The 25,101-nt window shown below is 45.6% G+C and overlaps 1 protein-coding gene and 1 non-coding gene across 3 annotated transcripts in view; both read left to right on the forward strand.

Annotated features, from left to right (window-relative positions):
• The window catches only part of DOCK8 (dedicator of cytokinesis 8), a 167,981-nt gene that overhangs the window by 52,054 nt on the left and 90,826 nt on the right, over window positions 1-25,101 (forward strand). For both annotated transcript variants that reach the window (XM_077759423.1, XM_077759422.1), the window contains exons 11-13: window positions 2,196-2,332; window positions 5,830-5,923; window positions 6,648-6,810. In XM_077759423.1, the coding sequence (XP_077615549.1) occupies window positions 2,196-2,332; window positions 5,830-5,923; window positions 6,648-6,810 (394 nt within the window). The remainder of the gene's footprint in view (window positions 1-2,195; window positions 2,333-5,829; window positions 5,924-6,647; window positions 6,811-25,101) is intronic.
• On the forward strand, window positions 22,668-22,752 carry TRNAE-UUC (transfer RNA glutamic acid (anticodon UUC)). The gene has a single exon. It is a non-coding gene; the product is annotated as a tRNA-Glu (tRNA).

Consider the following 25,101-nt stretch of genomic DNA (forward strand, 5'->3'; position numbering starts at 1 on the left):
CTACTTATTAGTGGGGACTTGGGGTGCAGGAAGGTGTGAAGAGTAGGAAGGAAGAAGGAGATAAATAGAATGCAATACTACTGTGACTGACTTACAAATGCTTGATCGGACAGTGGTCCCCAAAGCAATTATTATCATGAACATTTGTGGAGCTGAAATACACTCTTATAGTAAGATGTTTGGTTGGAAGTTTCTGGACACCCTGACACTTTAAAAAGTTAATTTTCAGTAGCCACCTCATATTCAAAGTAAAATTTTTGAAATAAAATGCAGTGACCGTCTCTAGTGGGTTCAACAATGCCACCAAGGTTGGCTCATCAACATAAGAAAAGCTACATTCAGGAAGGCTTCAAAAAGCAAAACAGGTTCTCAGCAAAATTTCCAGTCCCTTCAAGTTTGGTGGGTTTTTTTTTTCTTTTTTGTAGCCAAGTGCAATGAAAAAGATGCCAAAAGAATATTTAGTGACTGTTCAAATTTATTTAGCATATTTCTCCTTTTCATCACCTCACCCTTGATCTGAGTCATTGATTTCCTAAACAGATTGGGTTATGGAAATGTTCAAGAGGGTTCAGAGTTTTCAGGTCGACTCACCCCACCTGTGGTGGAGCGTCCATTTTCCTAAGTGTCTGTGTGTCCAGCAAATGTTTAAGGCTGTGCACTTTTCTCCTGCATTCCTAAGCCCTGACGTTTCTGAAATGCTGCCTTTAATGGGAGTCTGGTGGAAAAGGTCTTTGGTGATTGTTTCTGCTGTTCTAGATTATTGTTGCATCGCTGCCAGTCAGAACTGCTGGGTTATTTCTGATTCACCACTAACAAACCTCACTTTAGTGAGTCCTGACCTTCACACCACGGTGTGTGTGTGTGTGAGTGTGTGTGTGTAATGGCAACTTCTGTGTAGATCCAGGTAGCCTTATCTGAAGGAATTCTGCGTAGACTTTCGAGGGCACCGTAAGTAAGTGATTCAGGCATAGGGTTTGCTGAGGACTCCGTAATCTCCAGGTCGAGGATACATCAACCTAACGTCAGACTTGGTTGTGCAGGACGACACAACCAAGTCTGCTTCTTAAGAAGCAGCCAGGAGATGCGGTGTATTATACTGGGCAGTGTGGCAGATTCAGGTGGGCAGTAGAGTCACAAAGTGCCATTTCAGCATCACAGCAAGAATTCAGAATACGAGAATATTCAAAGAGGAGCATGGTGACATTAGAGTTCCCAACAGTTTTACCATCCACAACAGAACCCCTTAATTTTGCAGTACAAAGCAACAAGTTCCCCACTAAGCAATAAGTTCCCCACCTAAGTCACAGAAGCGGGTAACAAAGAACTGAGCAGAGTACCAGGGTGTGAGCCGAGGCGCGGGTGTGCCTCAGGGTTCTAATCCCTGCGAGGTGGGTCAGCCAGGGAGCCGGCTCCGTTGCCCAGGGCTCACAGGCAGAAGAAAGCCCAGGTTCACAACATGCACAGGCCAACCCTAGCTTGTTTGGGTCGCAGTCCCAAATGCGCTTAGGGCCATTTGAGTACATGGCCCTCCCAACGGAGTGCAAGTGTAAAAATAAAACGGAAGCAAACACTGTTGGCTAAATACACCTCATCTGCCGACCCAGCTCTGGCTGCAGTTTGGCCCCTGCAGGGAGGCCAACCCTGATCTCCACGTGGGAGGGGCTACGGCTGCTCATGGCTTCTCCCTTCAGGTCAGGGGGGACTAGGCGCCCCAACAGAGGGACCGAGAGAAGTAAGGCGAGTGGAGGGAAATTTTCATTCAAAACAAGGATGGCCATGTTCAGTGTTCTGGCGTAGTGGCTTTAAGTATCTGTTTTATGTACACTGAGACTAAGATAACATTGTTTGTCAACTACACCTTAATAATACATTCTTGGGGCGCCTGAGCGGCTCAGTCGGTTAAGTGTCTGCCTTCAGCTCAGGTCATGATCTCACAGTTTGTGAGTTTGAGCCCTGTGTGGGGCTGTATGCCGACAGCTCAGAGCCTGGAGCCTCTTTGGATTCTGTGTCTCCCTCTCCCACTGCTCCTCTCCGACCACCCCCCACCCCCACCCCCTGTCTCTCTCTCAAAAATAAACGTTAAAAAATTTTGAAAATAAATTCTTAAAAACCTATCTTTTATATGATAAAGTTAATGACTGCAGTGTATTCAAACAGAAAGGCATGCTTTCGAATGACAGTTGTTTTCCTTACAGGGAGAAGCTCTGTGGGGGAGCGGAGAACTTTGTCCCAATCTAGAAGGCTTTCTGAAAGAACCCTCTCCTTGGAGGAAAACGGGGTCGGATCCAACTTCAAGGCCACCCCCATGACCATTAACAGCTTTTTCAAGCAGGTATCTCTTCACATGATGGTGGGTGTGGATTTCTCCCCATTGTGGCATGGGTGTTGGAGCCCAGAGGGGGAGATATATGTAATGATGAAGGGGGCAAGTTAGTTACCCTCATCAGACCTCAGTTTCAGTATGTGCAGAACGGGAATGGCCGTGCTCGTTGCTTGGGGCAGTTGGGAGTGTTAGATGGCACAAGGTGTGGAAAGCTCTCCTCACGGTGACTGGGATACAGCAAGGTTTGGCTCATTTGATTGACAGAAGGATTCGTTCCCACTAATGCAAACTCTTCCTGTTTGAATCCTCATAGTCAGTTCATTTATTAGGCTGTGAAAACTCTCTGGCTGAAACATCCCTTTCTTCCTTGGCCTTGGGGTTTCCTGGCCTGGCTATTGTCCTTCCCCTCCGCCCTCCNCCTCATAGAGGGTGATCATTGCAGACAGTGCTCTTTATTAGCTCAGTAGACACTGCAGTTATTTAAAAACCAGAGGATTTCTTAGAGTCATCAACGTCATAGAGACAGGAAGTAGAATGATACTTACCAGAAGGTGGAGGGGGAGAGGAATGGGAGTTTGTTTAACAGACACAAATACATTTAGTTTTGAAAGATGAAGGAATTCTGGAGATTGGGTGGCCAACACTGTAAATGTCCTAACGCTGATAACTGTACACTCAAAGTGGTTAAGATGGTAAGGTTCATGTTATGTGCATTTTACTACAAACAGAGTTGACTTAGACTTGGTTCGACTCTGCTTTGGAAGTTTTCCATAGATCAAGCGGTCTTCATGAGGTACTGTGAGGGCCTCTGTTAACAATCCCAAATGCAAAAGGGGTGCTGGGGTGTGGTTGTGCTTCGTGCCATGTCACAGAGTAGGATCATGGGACTGAGAGAGTTTCTATTTGGGATAGGCCCCTCCCATTCTATTGCCTTGGTGAGGGGGCCGAGTACTTCACGGACATTTTTCATCTATAATTGGGAATAAGACCCACCTACCTACCTTCCTGGGCTTTGGATTAGAGCTCTTGCCCTTGAATCGTTGAATCCTTCGCAGAATACCTGTCCCACGTAGGCACCTGGAGAAAGGTATTTATGCTTAGCCTTCTTAATCAAGACAGAAGTGAAGAAAATGAAGATAGGAAAAAAGATGGAAAGATGCTTTCTCCATCTTTAAATCTTTGAAGAAGAAAGGAACCTCACTCTATTGTTCCAGAAAATAAGACAAGCATTAGTGGATTTAAGTTACAGGGAGAGAAACTTTTGGCCTAGATTACTAATGGTCACAGAGGCTTCCTTAGAATGTAGCAGAAGGATGGTTAAGAGGCTGAGGACAGAAAGTCCGGAGTGGTAGAGAAGGAATATTTTTTTTTTTCTTGTAAAAGGGGTCTTTATTTTATTACACTCCTCTTTGATTCAGTCATTTGACCTAATTGCAGGTTTATGATCAGTCTTTTGTTTCTTGTCCATGTAATATCCTTAGAAGCAAAATTTTTTAATGTTTATTTATTTTTAAGAGAGAGAGAGAGAGAAAGCGCACACATGAGCAGGGGAAGGGCAGACAGAGAGAGGGAGACACAGAATCAGAAGCAGGCTCCGTGCTCTAAGCTGTCAGCACAGAGCCCAATGTGGAGTTCAGACTCATGAACCGCGAGATCATGACCTGAGCCGAAGTCAGATGCTTAACCAACGGAGCCATCCAGGTGGCCCTAGAAGCACATTTTTAATTGTCCGTCTTAGCCTGTGACAGACCAAATGGACAAATCAACCTGCAGAATTGCAGCATTTATCCAGCACTACACCCAGAAGCACTCTTCTGAGCCCCGTCAGTGTTAAGCATATTTATGTGTTCCTCCTAAGTAATCCTCTGATGTAGAGTCTATTATTATCCCACTTTACCAACAAAATAACAAGCCTAGAGAATGCAAAGTCAGGATATAAAAGAACCAAGTAACCTAATTGATAAGGCATATCAAATTGATGTACTTAAATCTCTACCCTGATAACCATGAAAATCAACCTTTTTTTCAACTTTCCAGGGAGCTTTACTTTATTTTTATTATTTGTTTGTTTGTTTATTTTCTTCATGGTAAGTACACTCCTTAATCCCTATCATCTATTTCACCCATCCTGCCACCCACCTCCCCTTTGGTGACCATCAGTTTGTTCTCTACAGTTAAAGAGTTTGGCTTGGTGTGCATCTCTCCCCGCCCCCCCCGCCCCCTTTTCCTTTGTTTTGTTTCTTAAATTCCATGTGAGTGAAATTGTGTGGTATTTGTCTTTCTCTGACTGACTTTGCTTAGCATTATACTCTCTGGCTCCATCCATGTTGTTGCACAAATGATAAGATTTCATTCTGTTTTATGGCTAATATTCCGTTGTATATATACTACATCTTCTTTATCCATTCATCTTTTGATGAACACTTGGGCTGTGTCCATAGTTTGGCTATTATAAATAATAATAAATTTATAATAAATTATAAGCATAAATTATAAGCATAGAGGTACATGGAGTTCAATTACTGGATCATAGGGTAGTTCTATTTTTAACTTTTTGAAGAAACTCCATACTGTTTTCCACCATCAGTGTCTGAGGATTCCTTTGTCTCCACATCCTCCCCAACATCTGTTGTTTCTTGCATTCTTTATTATAGCCGTGCTGATGGGTGTGAGGTGATAGCCCATTGTAGTTTTGATTTGCATTTCCCTGATGCTGAGTGATGTTGAGCATCTCTTCATGTGTCTGTTGGCCATCTGGATGTCTTCTTTGGAGAAATGTCTGTTCATGTCTTCTGCTCATTTTTTAATTGGATTACTTGCTTCTTGGGTCTTGAGTTGTGTCCGTTCTTTATATATTTTGGATACTAACCCTTTATCAGATAGATCATTTGCAAAGATCTTCTCCCATTCAGTATAGATTGCCTTTTAGTTTTGTTGATTGTTTCCTTCATTGTGCAGAAGCTTTTTATTTTAATGTAGTCCTAATAGCTTGCTTCTATTTCCCTGGCCTCGGGAGACATATCTAGAAAGATGTTGCTGTGGCCAATGTCAGTGAAATTACTACCTGTACTTTCTTCGGGGATTTTTTTGGTTTCAAGTCTCACATTTAGGTCTTTAATCCATTTTGAGTTTACTTTTGTGCATGGTGTAATAAAGTGACCCAGTTTCCTTCTTTTGCATTTAGCTGTCCAGTTTTCCCAACACCATTTGTTGAAGGGACTGTCTTTTTCCCATTGTGTAGTCATTCCTCCTTTGTTGAAGATGTATTGACCATAGAATTGTGGGTTATTTCTGGGTTTTCTATATTCTATTCCATTGCTCTAAGTGTCTAGGAAGGAATATTTCGCAAGAGGTTGAACTAAATTATTTCAGCATTAGCCACAATCCTAATTCTATGAAAAGTGAGTTAGAATAAAACTTAAAAGTCCCAATCTTCCTGGAAATCATTGGCCCTTACCCAGGAGCCAGTGGTGCTTTCTTACTAGCCCTCACTTCTCTTTTTGCAGGAGGGGGATCGCCTTAGTGATGAAGACTTATTCAAGTTTTTGGCTGATTACAAAAGATCTTCCTCCTTACAGAGAAGAGTCAAGTCAATTCCGGGTATGGATGGTGTCTTTTCCCCTCTAACTTTGCCAGAGCCATTTATGAGGAGACACATTACTTATCTGATGCTACACTTTATAAAATAATGTTTGCTAAATGAGACATGGGATTTTGTCATAGGAGTTAAGAGTCTGAATTAGTCCACTTTTTTCGAAAATCTGTTTCTATTTCTATTTCTATTTCTGGAATATCATGCTTCAGATCTGGTTTCTCAGATAATCAGATAATTGTTTGAACAGAGGAACCTCTTTTATCAAAAAGAATATTTTATGGGACTCGCAGTATAAAAAGAGAAGTGAAAGTGAGCTGCCTTGGTAGAAGATGAGAGCGTCTTCTTTATTATCAGTTTGATAGCTCCTGAGGCACTTCTGCCGCACCCTGGGGTACCAGGAAATCCAGTTTGAAAACCACCAGTGGTTGTGTGTGTGCTACTGTAGTGTGGTAGTAGTATTGTAGTGTGGTAGCTTTGAAAGGAAGCTGAAAGATCCATTTCTACTCATTGTCCAAATTTCTTGCTTTTTAATTTCTAGAAACTGGATCTCAAAAGTGGGCATCGCATGATCTTTCTCCAATGATCAGAAATCAGCTGGGAATTCCAAAAGTCTTACCCTCCCACAACTTATCCCTTTTCTCATAAAAGAAATCTTGTACAACATTCTTTCTTGACTCCCATGTAACATGAGAGCGTCTTTACTGAAATAGCCCTGTTTCCTCTCTGTAGGCTTGCTCAGACTGGAAATTTCTCCAGCTCCAGATGTCATCAATTGCTGTCTGACTCCTGAAATGCTGCCAGTGAAACCTTTTCCTGAAAACCGGACACGCCCCCACAAAGAGATTCTGGAATTCCCAATCCGGGAAGTCTATGTCCCCCATACTGTGTACAGGTAAGAAACTAGGGCTGTTGGGACACCGTGGAACCCACTTTAGAGTTTTGTTTGAATGCTTTGAATGCTTGAATGCTTTCTTTATCCTTCAGCTGATCTTCTCAACTTCCTTTAAGTTTTGGGGGGGAAATGAACTATGATGCTTACGTAACTATGGATAATTGCTAGATCAGTTTCTAAAAATGGTTTATCTAATTGTACTGAACAAGAACACATTACATTGGTCATAGTTGGAATTTGGGATTACAGTGGACATATTCCCTCCAGGAAGGAAATAATCCTCCAATGACTATTACCTTGGTATTTTATACATACAGAAGGCCATATTAGGGAGACCGGTGTGACCAAAAATGTTCTCATTGTCTGACAGAAAGGTTTGTAGCTCTGTCCAGTATCATTTATAGCAGTGATAGAAATCTCCATTACGTGCTGCCTAGTCCGGTAGCCCTGACCACATCTGTTCTGCATTGAAATTGTGGCTAGTGCAGTGGAGGAAGTGAAATTTTGAATTTACTTAACATTTACTAATTTCACTTTAAATTCAAGTGGCTGCACGTGGCTGGCGGCTACCATATTGGACATCATGCAGCTGGAGAGGAAAAACCTGACCAGTTAGGCTGCCTCGGTTTTTTACAGTCCCTTCTCAGGGGGCTGGGACGGAGCTCGTCAACACACATCTTCCAAAGGCATTGCTGCTCATCTATGTTAGGTTTTATTTTGAAAAAAATTGTAAGTGTGGGGACGAATGTTATAACAAGTTCCTTTCCTCTACCATCTACAAATGACATTTGTTGTTTCTTGTATTTTATACACACATGCTTGTACATTCTTCCTGGTTGTGCTGAAGCCTCCTTGGTCCCCAGACTCAAATCACAGACTTCCACCTTGCTGCCCCCCTGCACTGTTATCATAAACTTGGATGGGTCCTTCTTTTTTCTCTGGCTTCACACACACACACACACACACACACACACACACACATCTGTGAACACTGAATGGTATTACTTTTATATTCAATTAAAATATACCTAAACAGCTTTACACTCTATGTTACCCTGCACTTTCATACAACAGTATGATTTTTCTTCTTCATTATTGTGGATTCATGTGTTTTATTGATTTGGTGGGTTGCACTCAGTTTCAGTCGTTATCCTGAATAGTTACTCCATTTGTCACAAATGTAACCAAGAGGAAGTCCTTAACAGCTATGTTTTAGAAATGTTTAATATAGATTTATATAGCATTTCTTTTTTTCCTGTTTATTTATTTTGAGAGAGCGTGCACATGCTTGCATGAGCGGAGAGGGGCAGAGAGAGAGAGGTAGAGAGAGAATCCCAAGCAGGCTTCACATTGTCAGTGCAGAGGCACATGTGGGGCTCAATCCCATGAACTGTGAGATCATGACCTGAGCTGAAATCAAGAATCGGATGCTTAACCAACTGAGCCACCCAGGCGCCCCTATATAGCATTTAGCCATTCTTTTAACTGCTGTATAGTATTCCTTTGTGTGAAGAGGCCATATTTTACTTATCCATTTCCTATTTTTCTATTGATAGATATTTCTGTTTTCTTTTTTTCCAATTTGGGGCTCTTGTAAACCCCGTACGAGGTGAGAATTTTTGTCTCTGTCTCTCTGTGCACATCTGTGAAAGTGTCCTTAAGCAGTGTGCCTTAAAGTGAAATTACTGTGTCACAAGTGACACACATTTTCAGCTTTTTTCACCCTTCCCCTTAGTTTCCAAAACTGTACGAGCCCATAATCCTTCCAGCAGTACAAGTGAGCTGGTCCCCCCCAGATACCCACACACCTGCCGGTATGATGTGCGTGTGAGACTGAAATGCAGAAAATCTCAGAACTCACCCAATCAGCACCCCCACCCCCACATTTCCCGATGCACAAAATTGAGACCCAGATACAGGGAGTCATTCATTGAGGTTGAAAATCACAAAGACAAATATGAACAAACATCCGCTCAGTTAGAAATGAGCCTCTTCATGGGGTGCCTAGTGGTTTAGTCGGTTAAGCATCCGACTTCAGCTCAGGTCATGATCTTACAGTTCATGGGTTCGAGCCCCACATCAGGCTGTGTGCTGACAGCTCAGAGCCTGGAGCCTGCTTCGGATTCTGTGTCTCCTTCAGCCCCAGTCCCTCAGATAAGTATTCCTGGGATAGTGGTTTTAGCTCCCTGCTCCCTCAGGGGAGATGAAGGCATGAAAACGTTTGCTTGTGGATACCGTGTTTATATCTTTTTAGAAATTTTATCCTATATTTGGAAAAGTAAATGCTGGTGGCATTGGAATAAATTTGCTTCAAATGAATTCTGTAGTCAGTCAGCTTCTCCTCAGCATTTGGTAACCCAGGGGAGGCATTTACAACTCTTTCTACTCCTTGCTGCAAACGTTATCCCTTAATGACCTCATAGCGGGACACAGAATGCATTCGTGCACCTGACCATTCAGGGATGGAGGCGTGAGGACAAGTTCAGACCAGAGTCCTCTGCACCTGACTTGGCATCAGGAGAAACGGACCCGCAGGTGCGCAGAGAAGGTTCCTCAGCCGTCCTGGATAGTCTAGATGGACCAGGTCTCTCATTCTCCTTCAACACCTGCTCTTGGCTCCGAGGCCGCCATACTTTCTAGCTCATCTAAGGAAGGAGATATACAGGAAGTTGGCTCAGAACCTCACGGTGGGAAAACATCAAGGAATTTGGAGAGCTTCGTGTCTAAATCTCTCATTTGGTAGCTCTCCAGCCGTTCCCACATGCTTTAGAGTGGTTTTAGTTAGGTTGCTCTTAGCAGCAACTCAGTCCTGGATAAATCTTCCCCCTTCCTGTACCTCCACGCCCCTTTCACAAAATAGAAATGGAAGACTAGGTCAGGACTGAGCCGCAGATTGACGGGTGGACCGTTGACCTTGCTGACTTGGTCTTCTCATTTCTGTCAAAATCCCGCCCGCCTTTTGTTCCTTCTCATCTCCTTCTACCTCAATAAACTCGTAATCTTGTGCCTTTTCTATCCCCTTCTCCAACATCTCTTTCCAAGCAAGGATCTCTAAACCTTTCTACAGTACAGTATCAACAGTGGGTTTGTCCTAAAGGCTCATCTCTTCTGAGAATCTTATTTTGCAGCGGCAGCTGTTTGTTTTTCTTCTAGAAAAGTTTTCTTTGACTTAGTGGGATTCTAGAACCACCCTAAGCGTTCAACATGTAGGGGATCTCTCCCTGTTGACATTGCCGTTTCCGGGTCTCTAATCCTGGCCACGCCTGCGTCCATCTAGCAAAATCAACCAAATGAAAATTAAAATTCCCAGAGCTGGTAAATTCAGGCTTAATTCTTTGTTTTGTGGAGGATTCACCTCATGAATTTGAAGTAATAGCTTCACTGATAAAAATGGGATCTACCTGGAACTTAGGGAGAATATAGCTAATGGGTCAGGCAGGGAATGCCGGAAATTATCAAACCCGTGATTTGAATTTCACATTTGTGTAATTTTCACCTAAACTGCAGAGGCCCCCTTGGCAGAGGGAGCTGTTATGTGGATCTAATGGCAGATGAAAATTTCCTGGCCTTGAATGTAAGTGGTGGCCAGGCCCACACATTGCAGGATTCTAATATGGGTGAGGTCTCAACTGAACACCGTATGAGTGGCACTCAGCAGAACTTATTTTTTACCTCTCTTAAAGGAGCATCTGTCACGGAGCCTCAAATAAATTAGGATAGGCTGAAATCAACTTCCCATCCTCAGTCCCCGCCCCCAACCCTCCTGACCCCTTCACATGCCCTGGTTCAGGATCACTACCTTGTGCCACACTGTGTTCTCTGTGGCCGGCACGTGGTGCCTCTGCCTTGCTCAGGCTGCTTTAAGGAGGAATCGACGTTATTTAGAGGAGCCTTACCCAGGGCTCCAGAAATAGCCCCCTGAGCCAACGCGGGTTTGTCACTTGTAAAATAAACATTCTAAGGGAGGAGGTGAACTTGGAGCCAGAAGCGCTGTTCCCAGGAACGGCCAGTGTCTCCCAAACCGGGGGCTTTGGCCCAGTGCGGACCATGGGCTCCGGTACAGGCGTGGGGTCCGACAAGCCTTGTTCCCCGCCGCAGACCCGGGCCGGGCGCTTTGCGGAGTCACAAGCAGGACAGTGATGATTGTGAAGAACAGCTGGGAAAATTAGGTTGATAAACAGGATTATCCAGAGCTGAGTTTGGCACTCCTTTCCCCGTGGCCCGATTAAGAAAACACTAGTTGTTAGGCCAGAAACATGTTTGAGCCCACTCCTGGCTTATTTCCCGGGGGCGCCCAGCAGCTGGTAACGGGGACACCAGCTGCTGCCTTCCGGTGGGGGGCTTGGGGGCGACAGCAGGGCTCCCGCCCAGGCGCAGCACGACCTTTCAGGGCACCTCCTTCTGCGGCTGCCACGGGGGTGTGCGCGAAGATCACAGGTGCTGAGGTTGTAATGAGCTTGTTAACCTCCTCGCCGTGCCTTTAGCTGGTGATTATATCAGAGAAAGCCACATCAAGTGCGTTTTCATTTCTTATCCCAGCCCCCGGAAGCCTCCGAGGTCTTTTTATCCAATTAGCTGACTTGCTGCAGAGGACCATGCTTGCTGAGAACAAGTATATCAGTTAGAACATGATTTCTTTGATGGATAATGAGCTGTTTTCAGGCCTCCTGCTATTTGGCTGAACGTTCTCAGCCCAGCAGTCTGCATTCCCAAAGCTCGCCCGACGTCTGGGTGAACAGAGAGGTGCCTCCCATATCGCAGGGAGGGGGTCTGCAAGCTACTGGCGGACCTGCATCCTACAGGGGTAAACAGGACGGCGGAGCAGAAATGTGTGAGCGGATCCTGCATGGATGTCTGGAAGTTAAAATGGAGTGAATGCGATTCATAAGGAAAGAAACTAGAAACAATTCTGGATGAGATGGTCAGGAAGGACCTGGGCCGTGGAGAGGGGATGGTGTCCTTGACAGAGACTTTTATTTGGCCTGGGAAAGGGACTCCCAATCTGGGCGCAGCTGGCCGTGCATCCACACTGGATCTTTTCAGCGCTGTGTGTTGGGGCTGGGGGTGTCTCAGAGTCCACTGTGGGGAATTAATAACAAAGTACAGGGGCGCCTGGGTGGTTTGATTGGCTAAGCATCCGACTTCAGCTCAGGTCATCATCTTGTGGTTCATGAGTTCAAGCCCCGTGTCGGGCCCTGTGCTGACAGCTTGGAGCCTGGAGCCTCCTTTGGATTCTGTGTCTCCCTCTCTCTCTGTCCCTCCCTTACTTACACTCTGTCTCTCAAAAATATATTTTTTAAAAAGTACAGATGTCCAGCCCCCACCGGGAGACCCCCCCTGGTGAGCGCCAGGCAACTCCATCCACCTGACTTGGGAAGCAATCCCAGTATTTGCTCGGGTATCAGGTGAGGTGAATTTGGCAAAGAGCAAGGACTGGTTTATCCAGACGCTATGACACAGCAGGAAAGCTGTCCGCGTGAGGACAGTGACAGCACAGCGTGCCCAGATGCTGTCAGCGTTCTTCTGGGGTTCCTGCTAATTAATCATTGGTGGTTTCTGAGCTGATTGGCCCTGGTGTAAATCACCATCAAACAATACCTTCCTTAAATAACTGTGACAAAAATGATAACTCCCCATTCTTGTTTCTTGAGTTGTTTGAATTTTACTTATTTTAGGACACATAGCCGATTCTAATGGGTCTAAATTACTAAAGTACAAAACCGCAGGGTGAAAAGGCTTTGACACTCCTGACTTCTAGCCATCCAATGCCCTTCCTTCGGGACAGCCTTTTAAAGACGTGTGTGTATATACATCTATTTGATGTTGTTCATTTATTCTGTAAATTATGAGGGCCTACAGTGTGCCAGGCCCTTTTCTAAACACCAGAGAAATGCTAGTGAACAAAAATAGATGAAAGTCATGTAAATTCCACAGTTCAGGCCTATTTTTGACCCATGGAAACAAGTACTGTTACCAGCATGTCTCCTTCCAGAGAGAAGCAATATCTGTATGAGCCAATATAGCCCTCGTGTTTTTCCTCACACAATGCAAACTCTTCACCTTGGTCTGCACCTCGATCTCTCGTCGAATACCGTATTTTGTAGAGCACTGTCGTATGAATACAGAGAACTGCCTTTTTTTTTTTTTAAATTTACAGCTGCACTGAGTCTCATTTCAGTGTATCATGATTTACTTAGCCCATGATCCCGGGCATCTAAGATGTTGCCAATCTTTTGTAACAAACATTACAATGAAAAAAACCTTACATAACTTTTCACACCTGTGCAAGCATATATATTGGCTAAATTTCTGCTTCGCACCTTTTCCAGGGATCCTTAAAGAACTCTAGTGGTGGGGCGCCTGGGTGGCTTAGTCGGTTGAGTGTCCGACTTTCGCTTAGGTCATGATCTCGCGGTTCGTGGGTTCGAGCCCCGCGTCGGGCTCTGTGCTGACTGCCAGCTCAGAGCCTGGAGCCTGTTTCTGAGTCTGTGTCTCCCTCTCTCTCTGACCCTCCCCTGCTCACGCTGTCTCTCTCTCTCTCTCCTAGAAATAAATAAAACATTAAATAAAAAAAAAAGAACTCTAGTGAAAGACAGCCCCAAACCCAGTCGTTGGTTTTACTAGTCTTAGCAAGCAGTTGCTTGAATACGGGGCTTATTATAAGCAAATGTTTCATTTGCAACCACAGGGCAGGCAAAAGCAAAGTGGATTCCTGGTCCCTGAATTGTCCAAATACTTAGGTCCCCGCACTTGACTTTGCTGTGGCAGGCTAGTCTCCAGAGTAGATTGGGAACACAATCCCACTGTCCCATTGCCTTGCTCCAAAACTCCAGTGTCCTCTTTGTTTTTAGAATGGAAACAATCAGGAGGGAGCCAGTTACCTAAGATGACTTACCACCCAGTTGGAGTTTTGCAAAGCCAGCCCTCCGTTACCACATTCAGCCACTTGAGGGCACAATTTGCTCACTTTCTAGGTGCAGACACCACTAGTTATTTTTTCCATTACAAAGCAGATGGAGCCGTGATTTATTAAAGGAAAACACACACTTAATTTTTTTGCCCTTGCAGAGCGGGACCAAGAAAAACTGGAAAGTATCCCAATGTCCCTGGAGATTGCTATTGTCATTTTTTTGCTGAGACACGTATTCTAACCTGTCAACTTCTGCCTTCTTTCCCTAGTAAGTCATGACCTTAGAAGCCTGGCACTTTTCAAATCACAACGTTGTACATCTAAAACTTACGTAGCATCATGTGTCAACTCTGCTCAAAACAAAATTTTTTTTAATGTTTTATTTATTTCCAGGAGAGAGAGAGAGAGCGTGAGCAGGGGAGGGTCAGAGAGAGAGAGGGAGACACAGAATCTGAACACAGGCTCCAGGTTCTGAGCTAGCTGTCAGCGCAGAGCCTGATGCGGGGCTCAAACCCACGAACTGTGAGATCATGACCTGAGCCGAAGTCAGATGCTTAACCGACTGAGCCACCCAGGCGCCCCTCATCTTAATTGTTTTATCTGTGTTATGTATATGCCTTGAACCTGACTGTAAACTCCTTGAGGGTCGCAGACACTCTATGCTTCTCCCTGACTCAGGACCTAACACTGTTCTGCGCGTGGTGGGGCCCGCTGAGTAAATGCTCTTGGCACTGGCCTGTGGTGGGGAGTAGAGGCAGATTGGGTTTTAGCCGACCCGCTGGCATTTTGCTCTGGTGGGGGTTTGGTGGCCTCAGGGGGCCAGCTGTCTCCTCGTGGCTCTAGAACCCTGACATGCCAGTGTTTCCTCTGCAAAGCAGCGGTAAAGCCGGGGTGACTGCCTCACTTTGCCTTGTGTGGTCTGTCTCCCACTGAGATTAGACTCAAGCAGGTGCCCGGGGAAGGCGTGACTCTCATGCGAAGGTTTTGGTGTGATCTCGTCATCGGGGATTGGATTGGACCTGCCAGCTGGGGCGGAAGAAATCAATCTTCCCACGGTCTTGTCTCAGGAGAACCCTGGTCCCATGGAGGTCAGGAGAGTGGCGGTTGATGACCACTTTTAGGGCCGGAAAAGAGGCCCTGTTTCTCTCGCGCCCCTGTAGGGGGCGCCTTTCTCACCAGTCGTCGAAAATGAAAGATTGTCTGCAGTTCTTTTAAACGCCAGGAAGCTGGCACGGAAACTGCCCATCGGCACAGCATGTAAAAGCTTTTGATAGTCCCATTATTTTCTTCACTGGTTTCCTCCCCCTGCCTGAATTCCTGGACCGGGGGAGTTGGATTCTGTGCGGAGGAAGCAGCAGACTCGTGGTTTACAGGATCTACTCAGCAGACAGGCCCACATGCAGTGAGTGGCAGTGACAGAGTGGAATAGAAGTGGGGTTGGGAAGGGCAGAAAGCTCTGCTCGCAACGTCCATGGATCTGTTGACGCATCGGGACGGGATGGTGGCCACGCTGTCCGGTAGAGAGATTCCAGCCGAGGCTCCCGGCCAGCCTGCTAGCGATAGCGAGAGTCAGGTGAACCCTACCTTTTTGCACGGTACCCATGCAGAGCTTCCCCTGGAACATTCCAGAAATTTAGCGTTTACCTAACACGTGGTTCTGTAGACGTGTCAGCACCTCCCAGCAGTTTCCCTGCTTGATTGGCGGGCATTGGGTGCGGGGCCGTTTGCAGAAGGAGGTGGAGGAAGACACCTGTCGCAGGAGTCCTGTTTGATGTTGCTGAGCCAAACCCCACGGCGGGCCCGGAGCCGAGGCGGGTGGGGGAGGCCGGACGCTCAGCTCTGCGTGACCCTCCCAGGTAGTGGACTTTTCTAGGGACTGCGGTACCAGGTGGGCACAGAATCTCTGCGCTACTGAGCGCGAGGCCACCAGGACAGACTCTGCGGGCGCAGAGCACCTGCTGCTTTCACGCGGTCTCTCCTGTCTTCTCCCAGAGTCACGTTCAAGCGAACCCAGACTCTGGCAGGAGAACCCCTGGTCCGCAGCCAATGGCGCGCTGACGCTGTGTGTCCCCAGGGCAAGGAGGAGGGCAGCCCATGACAGTGATGGCTGGCTACTCAGCTCTCCTAGTGGCCTGGGGACGGGCACAGCCTCCCCCCGTGGACAGGTCACGCTGCTGTGAGCATGCGGCTTGTCGTCCCTCCTCACCCCTGCCACGGAGCACCGGACCTGTTCTTTGCAAACCTTGCACGCCTAGCAGTACGGGTCTCCCTTGAATACTGTTGATACAGTCACCTGGCCGGTACTCTGGGGCCTCCGCCACACGCCAGGCGCCGTGCTGGTGGTGAAAGAGACCAGGAGTGACCCCTCTCTTTGGAGGCAGAGCCCAGTCTCTTAAGAGATACCAGAACCACTCACAATGGTGCCACTCCGCTGAAAGACACGCATACGACTTTGTCTGCAGCCACCTTGGGAAATCTGCGAGTGCTCCCACCTCCCAAACCCAGACGAGCCCCCTCTCACCCAGAGCACCGATAGCAGGCAGTTGTTTCTAGAGGGAGCTGGGGACATTGGGACCATTTATGTCTTAGTAGACTGGCTATTTTTCCCAACTGCAATACTTTCTTCCCCAGCCCACACCCAGGCACCTGACAATATTAAAACCATCAGGGGGCTCCTGGGGGGCTCAGTCAGATGGGGGTCCGACTTTGGCTCAGGTCATGATCTCATGGTCTGTGGGTTTGAGTCCCATGTCAGGCTCTGTGCTGACAGCTCAGAGCCTAAAGCCTGCTTTGGATTCCGTGTGTCCCTCTCTCTCTCTCTCTCTCTCTGCTCCACCCCGACTCAAGCTCTGTCTCTCTTTCTCTCTCTCTCTCTCTATCTCTCAAATAAATATACATTAAAAAAAAAAACCATCAGATGCAGCAAGCATTTTAATGAGTACTATTGACTTACTCACTGGCTGGGGTTTTTTGTTTTCTTTTTGAATGGATGGGGGACTAAATAAAGTCTGTGTCCCGAACCAAAGGAAAAAAAACAAAAACAAAAGTCAGTTGCTGTCACAGCAGAGATTGAAAATTTTCTGGTATGTGGATGTGTTTCTGTCGGCGGGGCAGATTGGTTTTAGGAAAGTATGTGCAAAGCCTGGAAAAAATGTGCTCCTTCTGTGCTTTAGAAGAGTCTGCAGGTTGGTTCATGTTCACCGTGCACGCGCCAGTCCTGTCTGGTGGTCTTCGAAAACGTGCAGCCCAGCCCAATTTTGCATCAACGCAGTATCTTTAAAACCTGAATTGTGAGGCTTTTACCAAGCCAAAGATTATTGAAATGTTTGTTCTTTTTTTTTTTTTTTCTTGGGGAAGCTTTCATTAAACGTTTGCTACGTTAGGGGAAAAGGAATGATGTTTGTGGTCAGTCCTTCTGGGCGCCCTTCTTACCTTCATCCAGCCTGTCACAGCCTGTTGAAGAGACATTAGTTAATTCAGGTAATGGAGTCAGAACTAGACCCAAACAAAAATTACTGATTTTTGTTTATTTATTTAAAAATGTTTTTAATGTTTATTTATTGGGGGGGGGGCAGAGAGAGAGGGAGACACAGCATCCGAAGCAGGCTCCAGGCTCTGAACTGTCAGCACAGAGCCCAACACGGGGCTCGAACTCACAAACCGTGAGATCGTGACCTGAGCCAAAGTCAGACGCTCAACTGACTAAGCCACCCAGGCATCCCTGATTCATGATTTTAGTAATTCTCAAGTTTTTATACTTAGTTGGAGATTGGCTTGATGCCAAAGAGGCCATTTCGATATTAAGAACCTTATCCTGTAGATCGTCATTATATTATATTCCTTAGGCCAGGAGGAGAACTCTGAGATCCAGTTAAGAGGCAGAAATTTGACAAGGTGTAGGCATTGTTTAAGGGATCACAAGTTTAAATGTCAGCGAATCCCTGACCTATGCTTTTTAAAAACATACGTTATCTATTGCTGTGTAACAAAACCTTTGCAGCATAAATCAACAAGCAGGAGCCCATGGGTGGCTCAGTCTGTTAAGCATATGACTCCTGATTTCGGCTCAGGTCACGGTCTCACAGTTTGTGAGATCGAGCCCGGCGTCAGGCTCTGCATTGACAGTGAGGAGCCTGCTTGGGATTCTCTCTCTCCCTCTCTCTGTCCCTCCCTCCTTTCTCAAAATAAATAAAAACATTTTTAAAAATCTAAAAAAAAAAAAATTGAACAAACACTCATTATCTCACGGTCCGTGTGATTTCTCCGGGTGTGGCTTAGCTGGGAGCCACTGACTTGGGGCTCCCAAAGCCCACAGGCAAGATGGCAGCTGACTGATCACTGCAAGGTTTCACCGAGGGGGGGGTTCACTTCCAAGCTCGCTCGTGTGCCTGGTGACAGGATTCAGTTCCTCTTGGATTGCAAAGGCTCTAGCTCCTTGCTCGCTGTTGGCAAGAGGCCTCCTGAAGTATTTCGCTGTATTGGTCTCTCCATAGGGTGGCTCACAGCATAGCATTTGGCGTCTTCAGAATGAGCAGGAGGGAGCTTGTGTGTGTACGCAAGACAGAAGCCAGAGTCTTTATAGAAACTAACCTCCAAGAGACATCCAGTCCCTTCTGCTGTGTTCTGTTGGTTAGAATCAAGTCCTGGGTCCAGCCCTCGCCCAAGGGAGGGTTGTACGCCGGGCAAGAATACGAGGAGGTACGGATTAGCGGGAGCCATATTGGAAGCTACTTTCACAGTTCTAACCCAACCGCAGACGCTGGGGTGCTCTAGTTGTGTGAATTTGAAGGGGTCTAGGGAGGTGGGAAGAGGAGTGACAGAGGAGGATTGCCTCTGCGGATGCTGAGGACACCGCTTGCTACGGAGAATCTTCCGGTTGTCCTGGTATGTTTCCAGGACATCTCCAATACATCGCTCCCTGGTAGAAAACTAACAACTTCTTGACAGATCCTCAAAGGTGAGAAGAGCCTGTGTGCCTGCCCCTCAGTAACCCACACTCCAAAAAAACAAGCCTGCAATACAGGAGGGGAAAAAAATTTTTTTAACCTGGCTTAAAACCAATAATCCCAAGTTTTCTTAGATTCAGTAGTGAGGAAAAACCCTAAGCTATACATTTGAAGGCTTTCGTTCGTTTTTCTGCTTGCCCAGCACTCCAGCCCCTCACCCCGCACCCCTCCCTCACACCCACTATGCCCTCACCTTCCAAGCATCTGTAAATCTCTACACTTATAAAGTCTATATCAAGTGCTCTGAGTGAAGTAGAAAATGTAGCCATGCAAGGGTGAGTTTTGCAGGATGTCTGAAATGCGTACTGCTAAAGTGGTTCTGTTCGAATCCTGCCCGTGTAGATAAAATACATTCTTATTAAACATTTGCTAGTCATTCAGAAAAAGAAAAGAAAAGAAATCATTGAAAATAGGGGTCTCAGAAACCAACCGGGGGGTTGATTGATTCAACACATTTCTGAGGCCCCCATGGGGGAATCACAAAGAATATCCAAACAGCAGACCTTAAAACCACACCATGGGTCCCATGGGGTAGCTGGGAGTTGGGAGAGAGGCGGTTTTCTGGTGAATGTTTTGACTGTTTTGTCAGGGTCAAGTTTAAGAAAGTTTTAGGACAAAAAGAAATGTGGAATAAAAAAACATTTGGATTTGGGACCTTTCTGTGTTTTGTCACTCCTTGGCATTCGAAATATCCAGATCCAGATCCAGCCTCATCATTAATGATGACCCCATCTTCCTTTCTGTCCACTTTCTCCACTCACACCCACAGTCCATAAATCCAGCCCCTTTGGAGGGTGGAAAGGAACCAAGAAAACTAATTCATACTAAAGTGGGAGTGGATGATATTTAAACCTCTTAATACTTGAAATCTGCTAAGCAGTGTTTCAAAAAAATATTTGATAACATGGATATCTTAATTGGTAAAATTTCAATTAGCTCAGCAATGTGTGGCTTTAAAAAAGTTTCAAGCAAGATTAGAGAGAAATACACTTTGCAGTCAGTTTTCTTTAGCAGGTTCCAAATGTTTATATGTATTTATGATTCTTTTCAGTGGGAATCTACTCCAGATAAGACTTGAGATTGTAAACGTCTCAACTTTCCCTTGGGACTTATACTGTTGAAAACTAGTTGCCTTTTTTAAAATTTCTATATTTTGAGAGAGAGAGAAGGAGAGAGAGAATCCCAAGCAGACTCTGAGCTATCAGTGCAGAGCCTGGCACGGGACTCGAACCCACAAACGGTGAGATCACCTGAGCTGGAATCAAGAGTTCAGATGCTCAACCGACTGAACTACCCAGGTGCCCCAAAAAACTAATTGACTTTTTTTAAATGTTTGTTTATTTTTGAGAGAGAAAAAGAGAGAGTATGGGCAGGAAAAGGACAGAGTGAGGGAGATAGAGAATCTAAAGCAGGCGCCAGCCTCCAAGCTGTCAGCACAGAGCCCAGTGCAGGGCCTGAACCTACGAGCCGGGAGATCATGACCTGAGCCGAAGTCAGACTCTTAAACCACTGAGCCACCTAGGCGCCCCTCTACTCAACTTTTCTTAAACAAGTAACTGGGTTTTAAGGAGAGCTCACGCGTAGTCACGTGTTCCTAAAAGGTGGCATTCTCTTTGCCACAGCTTGAAGTCCTGATTTACTTAACAAGCGTGCTGGCTTTCCAAACTCTCACTCAAGAGGAACTTTATGAATCACAAGAGTAAGGGATAGGATTGAAGTATGAGAAAAGGTGCTCTACAAATATCATTGGAGCTGTATTTAGTTCATGTTCAAAGACAATGTAATAATAGTTGTTCTCTATAAAGAAACTGGTGCTTTCTCATCAGTTGAGAAACCATGGACATTCCACCCCCCCACCCCTGCCGCCATCTTGAAAAGTGGTATAATAAGACTTATTAAAATCTACCGTTGTTTTGCTTTGTTTTTTTCCTCTCTCTCTCTTGATTTCTGTTTTTGAACACTTTTTTTTTTTTTTAAAGCATAACAGGACTGTAGAGAGAAAATATTGGGTCATTTATTGCAATGTTTCTAAACAATTTGGTAACATTCTGTCTTTGGCTTCTTAACTGCATTTGCTTTTAGGGGTGGAGGTCCCCAAAGTTCAGAATACAGTCCAAGCATTTATACAAAACATTGGAGCCTGGTCTGCTGAGCACCGAGGTTACTGAGGGGCAAGCTGCTGCTTACGATAAGGCCGTCAGTGCCTCCTTCAAATCTTGTGCCGTTTCGCAGGGCAGGCGGCCTCGTGTGGGCTCTGACTGGTGCCCCAGGACAAGTTTGACAGTCCTTTTCTCTCGCTCTGATTTCTAAAGCGGGACTGTGCTCTTCACCCTACACGTGAGGGTTTTTCTTTCCCCGGCAAATTTGTGCTTTGATCTAACTAAAGTATTAGACGCAGGAACAAATACAAATAATGGCATGAGACCCTGGAATGACAAGCCAGAACATGGAAGATGCCTCGTTTTTATGCATTTATTTATACACCTCATTCTGAAAATTATTTTGGGCACCTTAAGGAGGCTGTAAAACAAGTATAAAATTTCTGGGTGGAAGGAAAATAAGGAGAGGGAAATCCGTCTGAATCTGGGTAAGGTTAATACCAGGCTGTATCTTAATGTCTTTGGCAGCCCCTTAAAAAGTTAGCTGCACGTTTGACCTTGTACTTCCTGGCAGCCAAGCAAAGAAAAAAAGAAAGAAAGAAAGAGAGAGAGAGAGAGACAGAAAGAAAGAAAGAAAGAAAGAAAGAAAGAAAGAAAGAAAGAAAGAAAGAAAGAAAGAAAGAAAGAAAGAAACATGATGAACTACAGGATTCATATTTCTTTTCCAAATGAAAAACAGACCAGTTCTCTGGGCTCCATGCTGTCAAACTTGAATGTGCATTTGAATCACTGGGGGGAGGGGGTGCTAAAACGCAGATTCTGATTCAGTAGGTCTGTGATGTGTCCTCACTGGCTCCCAGGTGGTGCCAATACGGATGCCTGCTCCTCCCTGGACATCCTCGGAGTGGCAAGCCCTGGCTCGCTCATAAGCATGTAGTTACAAAGCCTGGTGCCACTTAAAATGTTAGGGTTGCCGGTTTCCTAGGTGATCCTAGAATATCTCAGATGCTGAGCTCAAAGCTTTCTAACTCCAGTTTGCTCTTGATGTATTTAAAACCTCCAAGCCTCTATCTAATAGTGAGGGATAGGACTCGCTCTTCAAAGCTAACTGTGTTATTTCACACCTTAAAAAAATTTTTTTTGTTTGGGCGAACATCCTTTTGCCCTTGTGAATAATAAATTAGAAGACTACGTTGTAATAAAGTTCTGGTCAGTCCATGGACGGACCAAAGAGACATTTACTGTTGTTCTTAGACTTGGCAAAGATTATGTGCACTGGGTCCGGCCTCTTGGCACCTGGATCTGAATCCCACTGTGCCGTTAGCTAACTGTTAGCAAATTTTGCTTCCTGCCTGTGCTTATGTTTTATTGTCTGCTAAGTGAAGGCTATCAGAGTGCCTGTCATAGGTAGCTAGGATAGTGCCTGCACACAGTCAGAATCAAATACTGTGAGCTGTTTTTATTATTACATTTAAAATATATTTTCCTTGGGGAGCCTGGGTGGCTCAGTCGGTTGCATGTCCAATTTTGGCTCAGGTCATGATCTCACGGTTCATGCGTTCGAGCCCCGCATCGGGCTCTGTGCTGACAGCCAGCTCAGAGCCTGGAGCCTGCTTCAGATTCTGTGTCTCCCTCTCTCTCTGACCCTCCCCTTCTCACGCTGTCTCTCTCTCTCTCTCAAAAATAAATAAAACTTTAAAAAATTAAAATAAAATAGCAAAGCTGGTTTTGCTGGTATTTTATTCTCTCCCTACTGCATATTCATAGCCAAGATCCTTGTAAGGTCTCCCTAAACCTGAAGCACCTGACCACACATCATTTAAAACATATTGAGATCGGGGCGCCTGGGTGGCTTAGTCGGTTAAGCGTCTGACTTTCGCTTAGATCGTGATCTCGCGGTTCGTGGGTTCAAGCCCCACGTCGGGCTCTGTGCTGACTGCCAGCTCAGAGCCTGGAGCCTGTTTCAGAGTCTGTGACTCCCTCTTTCTCTGACCCTCCCTTGCTCATGCTGTCTCTCTCTCCTAGAAATAAATAAAATGTTGTATGTAGTAAGCATTTATTTTATTTTTTTTAGCAAAACTGATCTCACTACAGTGCCTCCACTCGGCTTTTATTTTCCATTTTTTAATATTTATTTCTGAGAGAGAGACAGAGACAGAGTGTGAGCAGCAGAGGAGCAGAGAGAGGGAGACACAGAATCCAAAGCAGGCTCCAGGCTCTGAGCTGTGAGCACAGAGCCCGACGTGGGGCTCGAATCCACGAACCATGAGATCATGACCTGAGCTGAAGTCGGACGCTTAACCGACTGAGCCACCCAGGTGCCCCCCCCCAGTCAGCATTTAGTTTTAAAATCACCAGGCACTTGGCTGGCTGCTTAGTCAGAAGAGCATGTGACTCTTGATCTCAGGGCCATGAGCTTGAGCTTGAGCTCCACGCTGGAGGTAGAGGTTACTTAAATACATTTTAAAAACAATGCAATAAATAAAATCATTAATTGTGATTTTGAGATTTTGCTTTTCATATTTTGGAGCTAATAATATTGGAGGCCTCAGACATTTTCGTGAAATTCTAAGATGTTCCTAGATCTTGGGCTCTGTGCCTGTCATCCTGAGTGGGGGTGGCCCTGCCCACAAGCCAGGCCCAGCCCTTGGCAGGAAATCATTATTGCTGCAGATGTGGAAAGAAATGGGTGCTAGTCAGAACTGGAGGAGAGCTCCCTCGTAAGGAGCATTTTGTCATTTGCTGAGTGGCTGTGAGAGAGAACGAGGGGGGGGGGGAGAAGGTTTATCAGAGAGACATGGAGAAAGAGAGAAAGTGAGGAGGAGCTACAAAAGAGGCACACACACAGATTGGAGACAGAGACAGAGAGACATTGAAAAGATGGAGAGAGAAACCTGGAGAGATGGACCAGTTCCCTACGTGACGTATACTGAGACCTCAGAGCCCTGTAGAGTGTTGGCGGGCCTGCTAGAGCCCACTCAGCTGATGCCAGCTTGACAGGAAGACCATGTTCAGTGACATCTGTGTTTGCAGCTGACGAAGCGCTTCTCAGGTGTCACTGCCTTGGAGACTTGTCTCCAACCTTTTTCTTACAGGTGAGGAAATAGACTTGCCTGCCTTACACCGAGAGAGCATTCTCTAGTTTTTTGTTTTTGTTTTTTTAAATATTTTTATTTATTTCTAGGAGAGAGAGAGAGAGCATGAGCAGGGGAGGGTCAGAGAGAGAGGGAGACACAGACTCCGAAACAGGCTCCAGGCTCTGAGCCGGCAGTCAGCACAGAGCCCGACGCAGGGCTCGAACCCACGAACCGCGAGATCATGACCTAAGCGAAAGTCAGACGCTTAACTGACTAAGCCACCCAGGCGCCCCTCTCTAGTTTTTTGAAGGACATTTCCACCCCTTGCCTCATTTGGTAAGGACCACTGATTACCGATCTCCATACAAGCCCATCTTCCCTGGCATAAAAGCAGCTTAAATTCCACGGTGGGGACAACTCCAGCCACAAAATAAGCAATCTAAAATTTTTTCTCCTATTTAAATAATTTTTTAAAATATCTATTTATTTTTCAAAGAATGAGAGAGAACATGAGCAGGGAGGGGCAGAGAGAGAAAGACAGAATCTGAACCAGGCTCCAGGCTCTGAGCTGTCAGCACAGAGCCCGACACGGGACTCGAGCCCACGAACCAGGAGATCATGACCCGAGCCAAAGTCAGACACTTAACTGACTGCTCACCCAGGTGCCCACCTCCTCTTTTTTTTTTTTTTTAAAGTATGTACTTGATATTACTTCTTTGTTACAGCTTCTGTTCTGAAATAACAGAAGAAAACCAAAATTGACACCAATTCCATTTCTAAATCAAGTTGCTGTTTTTATTTCTCCATTATCATCTGTTAGACCTTAGCCTTCATGCATAATCAATTTTTGAATATTTACAGCCCTGTCCTCGATAAAATTTTATATTCTGAATTCTCACTCAACATTGTTCAAGGAGGATAAGTCATTTAATGGAGTTCAGGGTCACTTTCAAAGACACACAGGAGAAGCACCAAGAACTCTTTGACCTTGAACTTTGATCCTCTTTAGGATTTCCAAGATCCTGTAAGTAAACTATTCTGAGTCTAGACATCTAGGTTTCTGGCTTTATGACATGCCTAGGTGGTCCTCCATCCATTCCTTTGGGAGTAAGTGACACAACACAGTCAACACAGATTATCACGCAGGATCCACTCACCATGACACCGTCCACTGCGTTGTAGGACCAAACCCACCTGCC

This window comes from Crocuta crocuta, unplaced genomic scaffold (genome assembly GCF_008692635.1).
Source record: "Crocuta crocuta isolate KB4526 unplaced genomic scaffold, BGI_CrCroc_1.0 scaffold41, whole genome shotgun sequence".
NCBI lineage: Eukaryota > Metazoa > Chordata > Mammalia > Carnivora > Hyaenidae > Crocuta > Crocuta crocuta.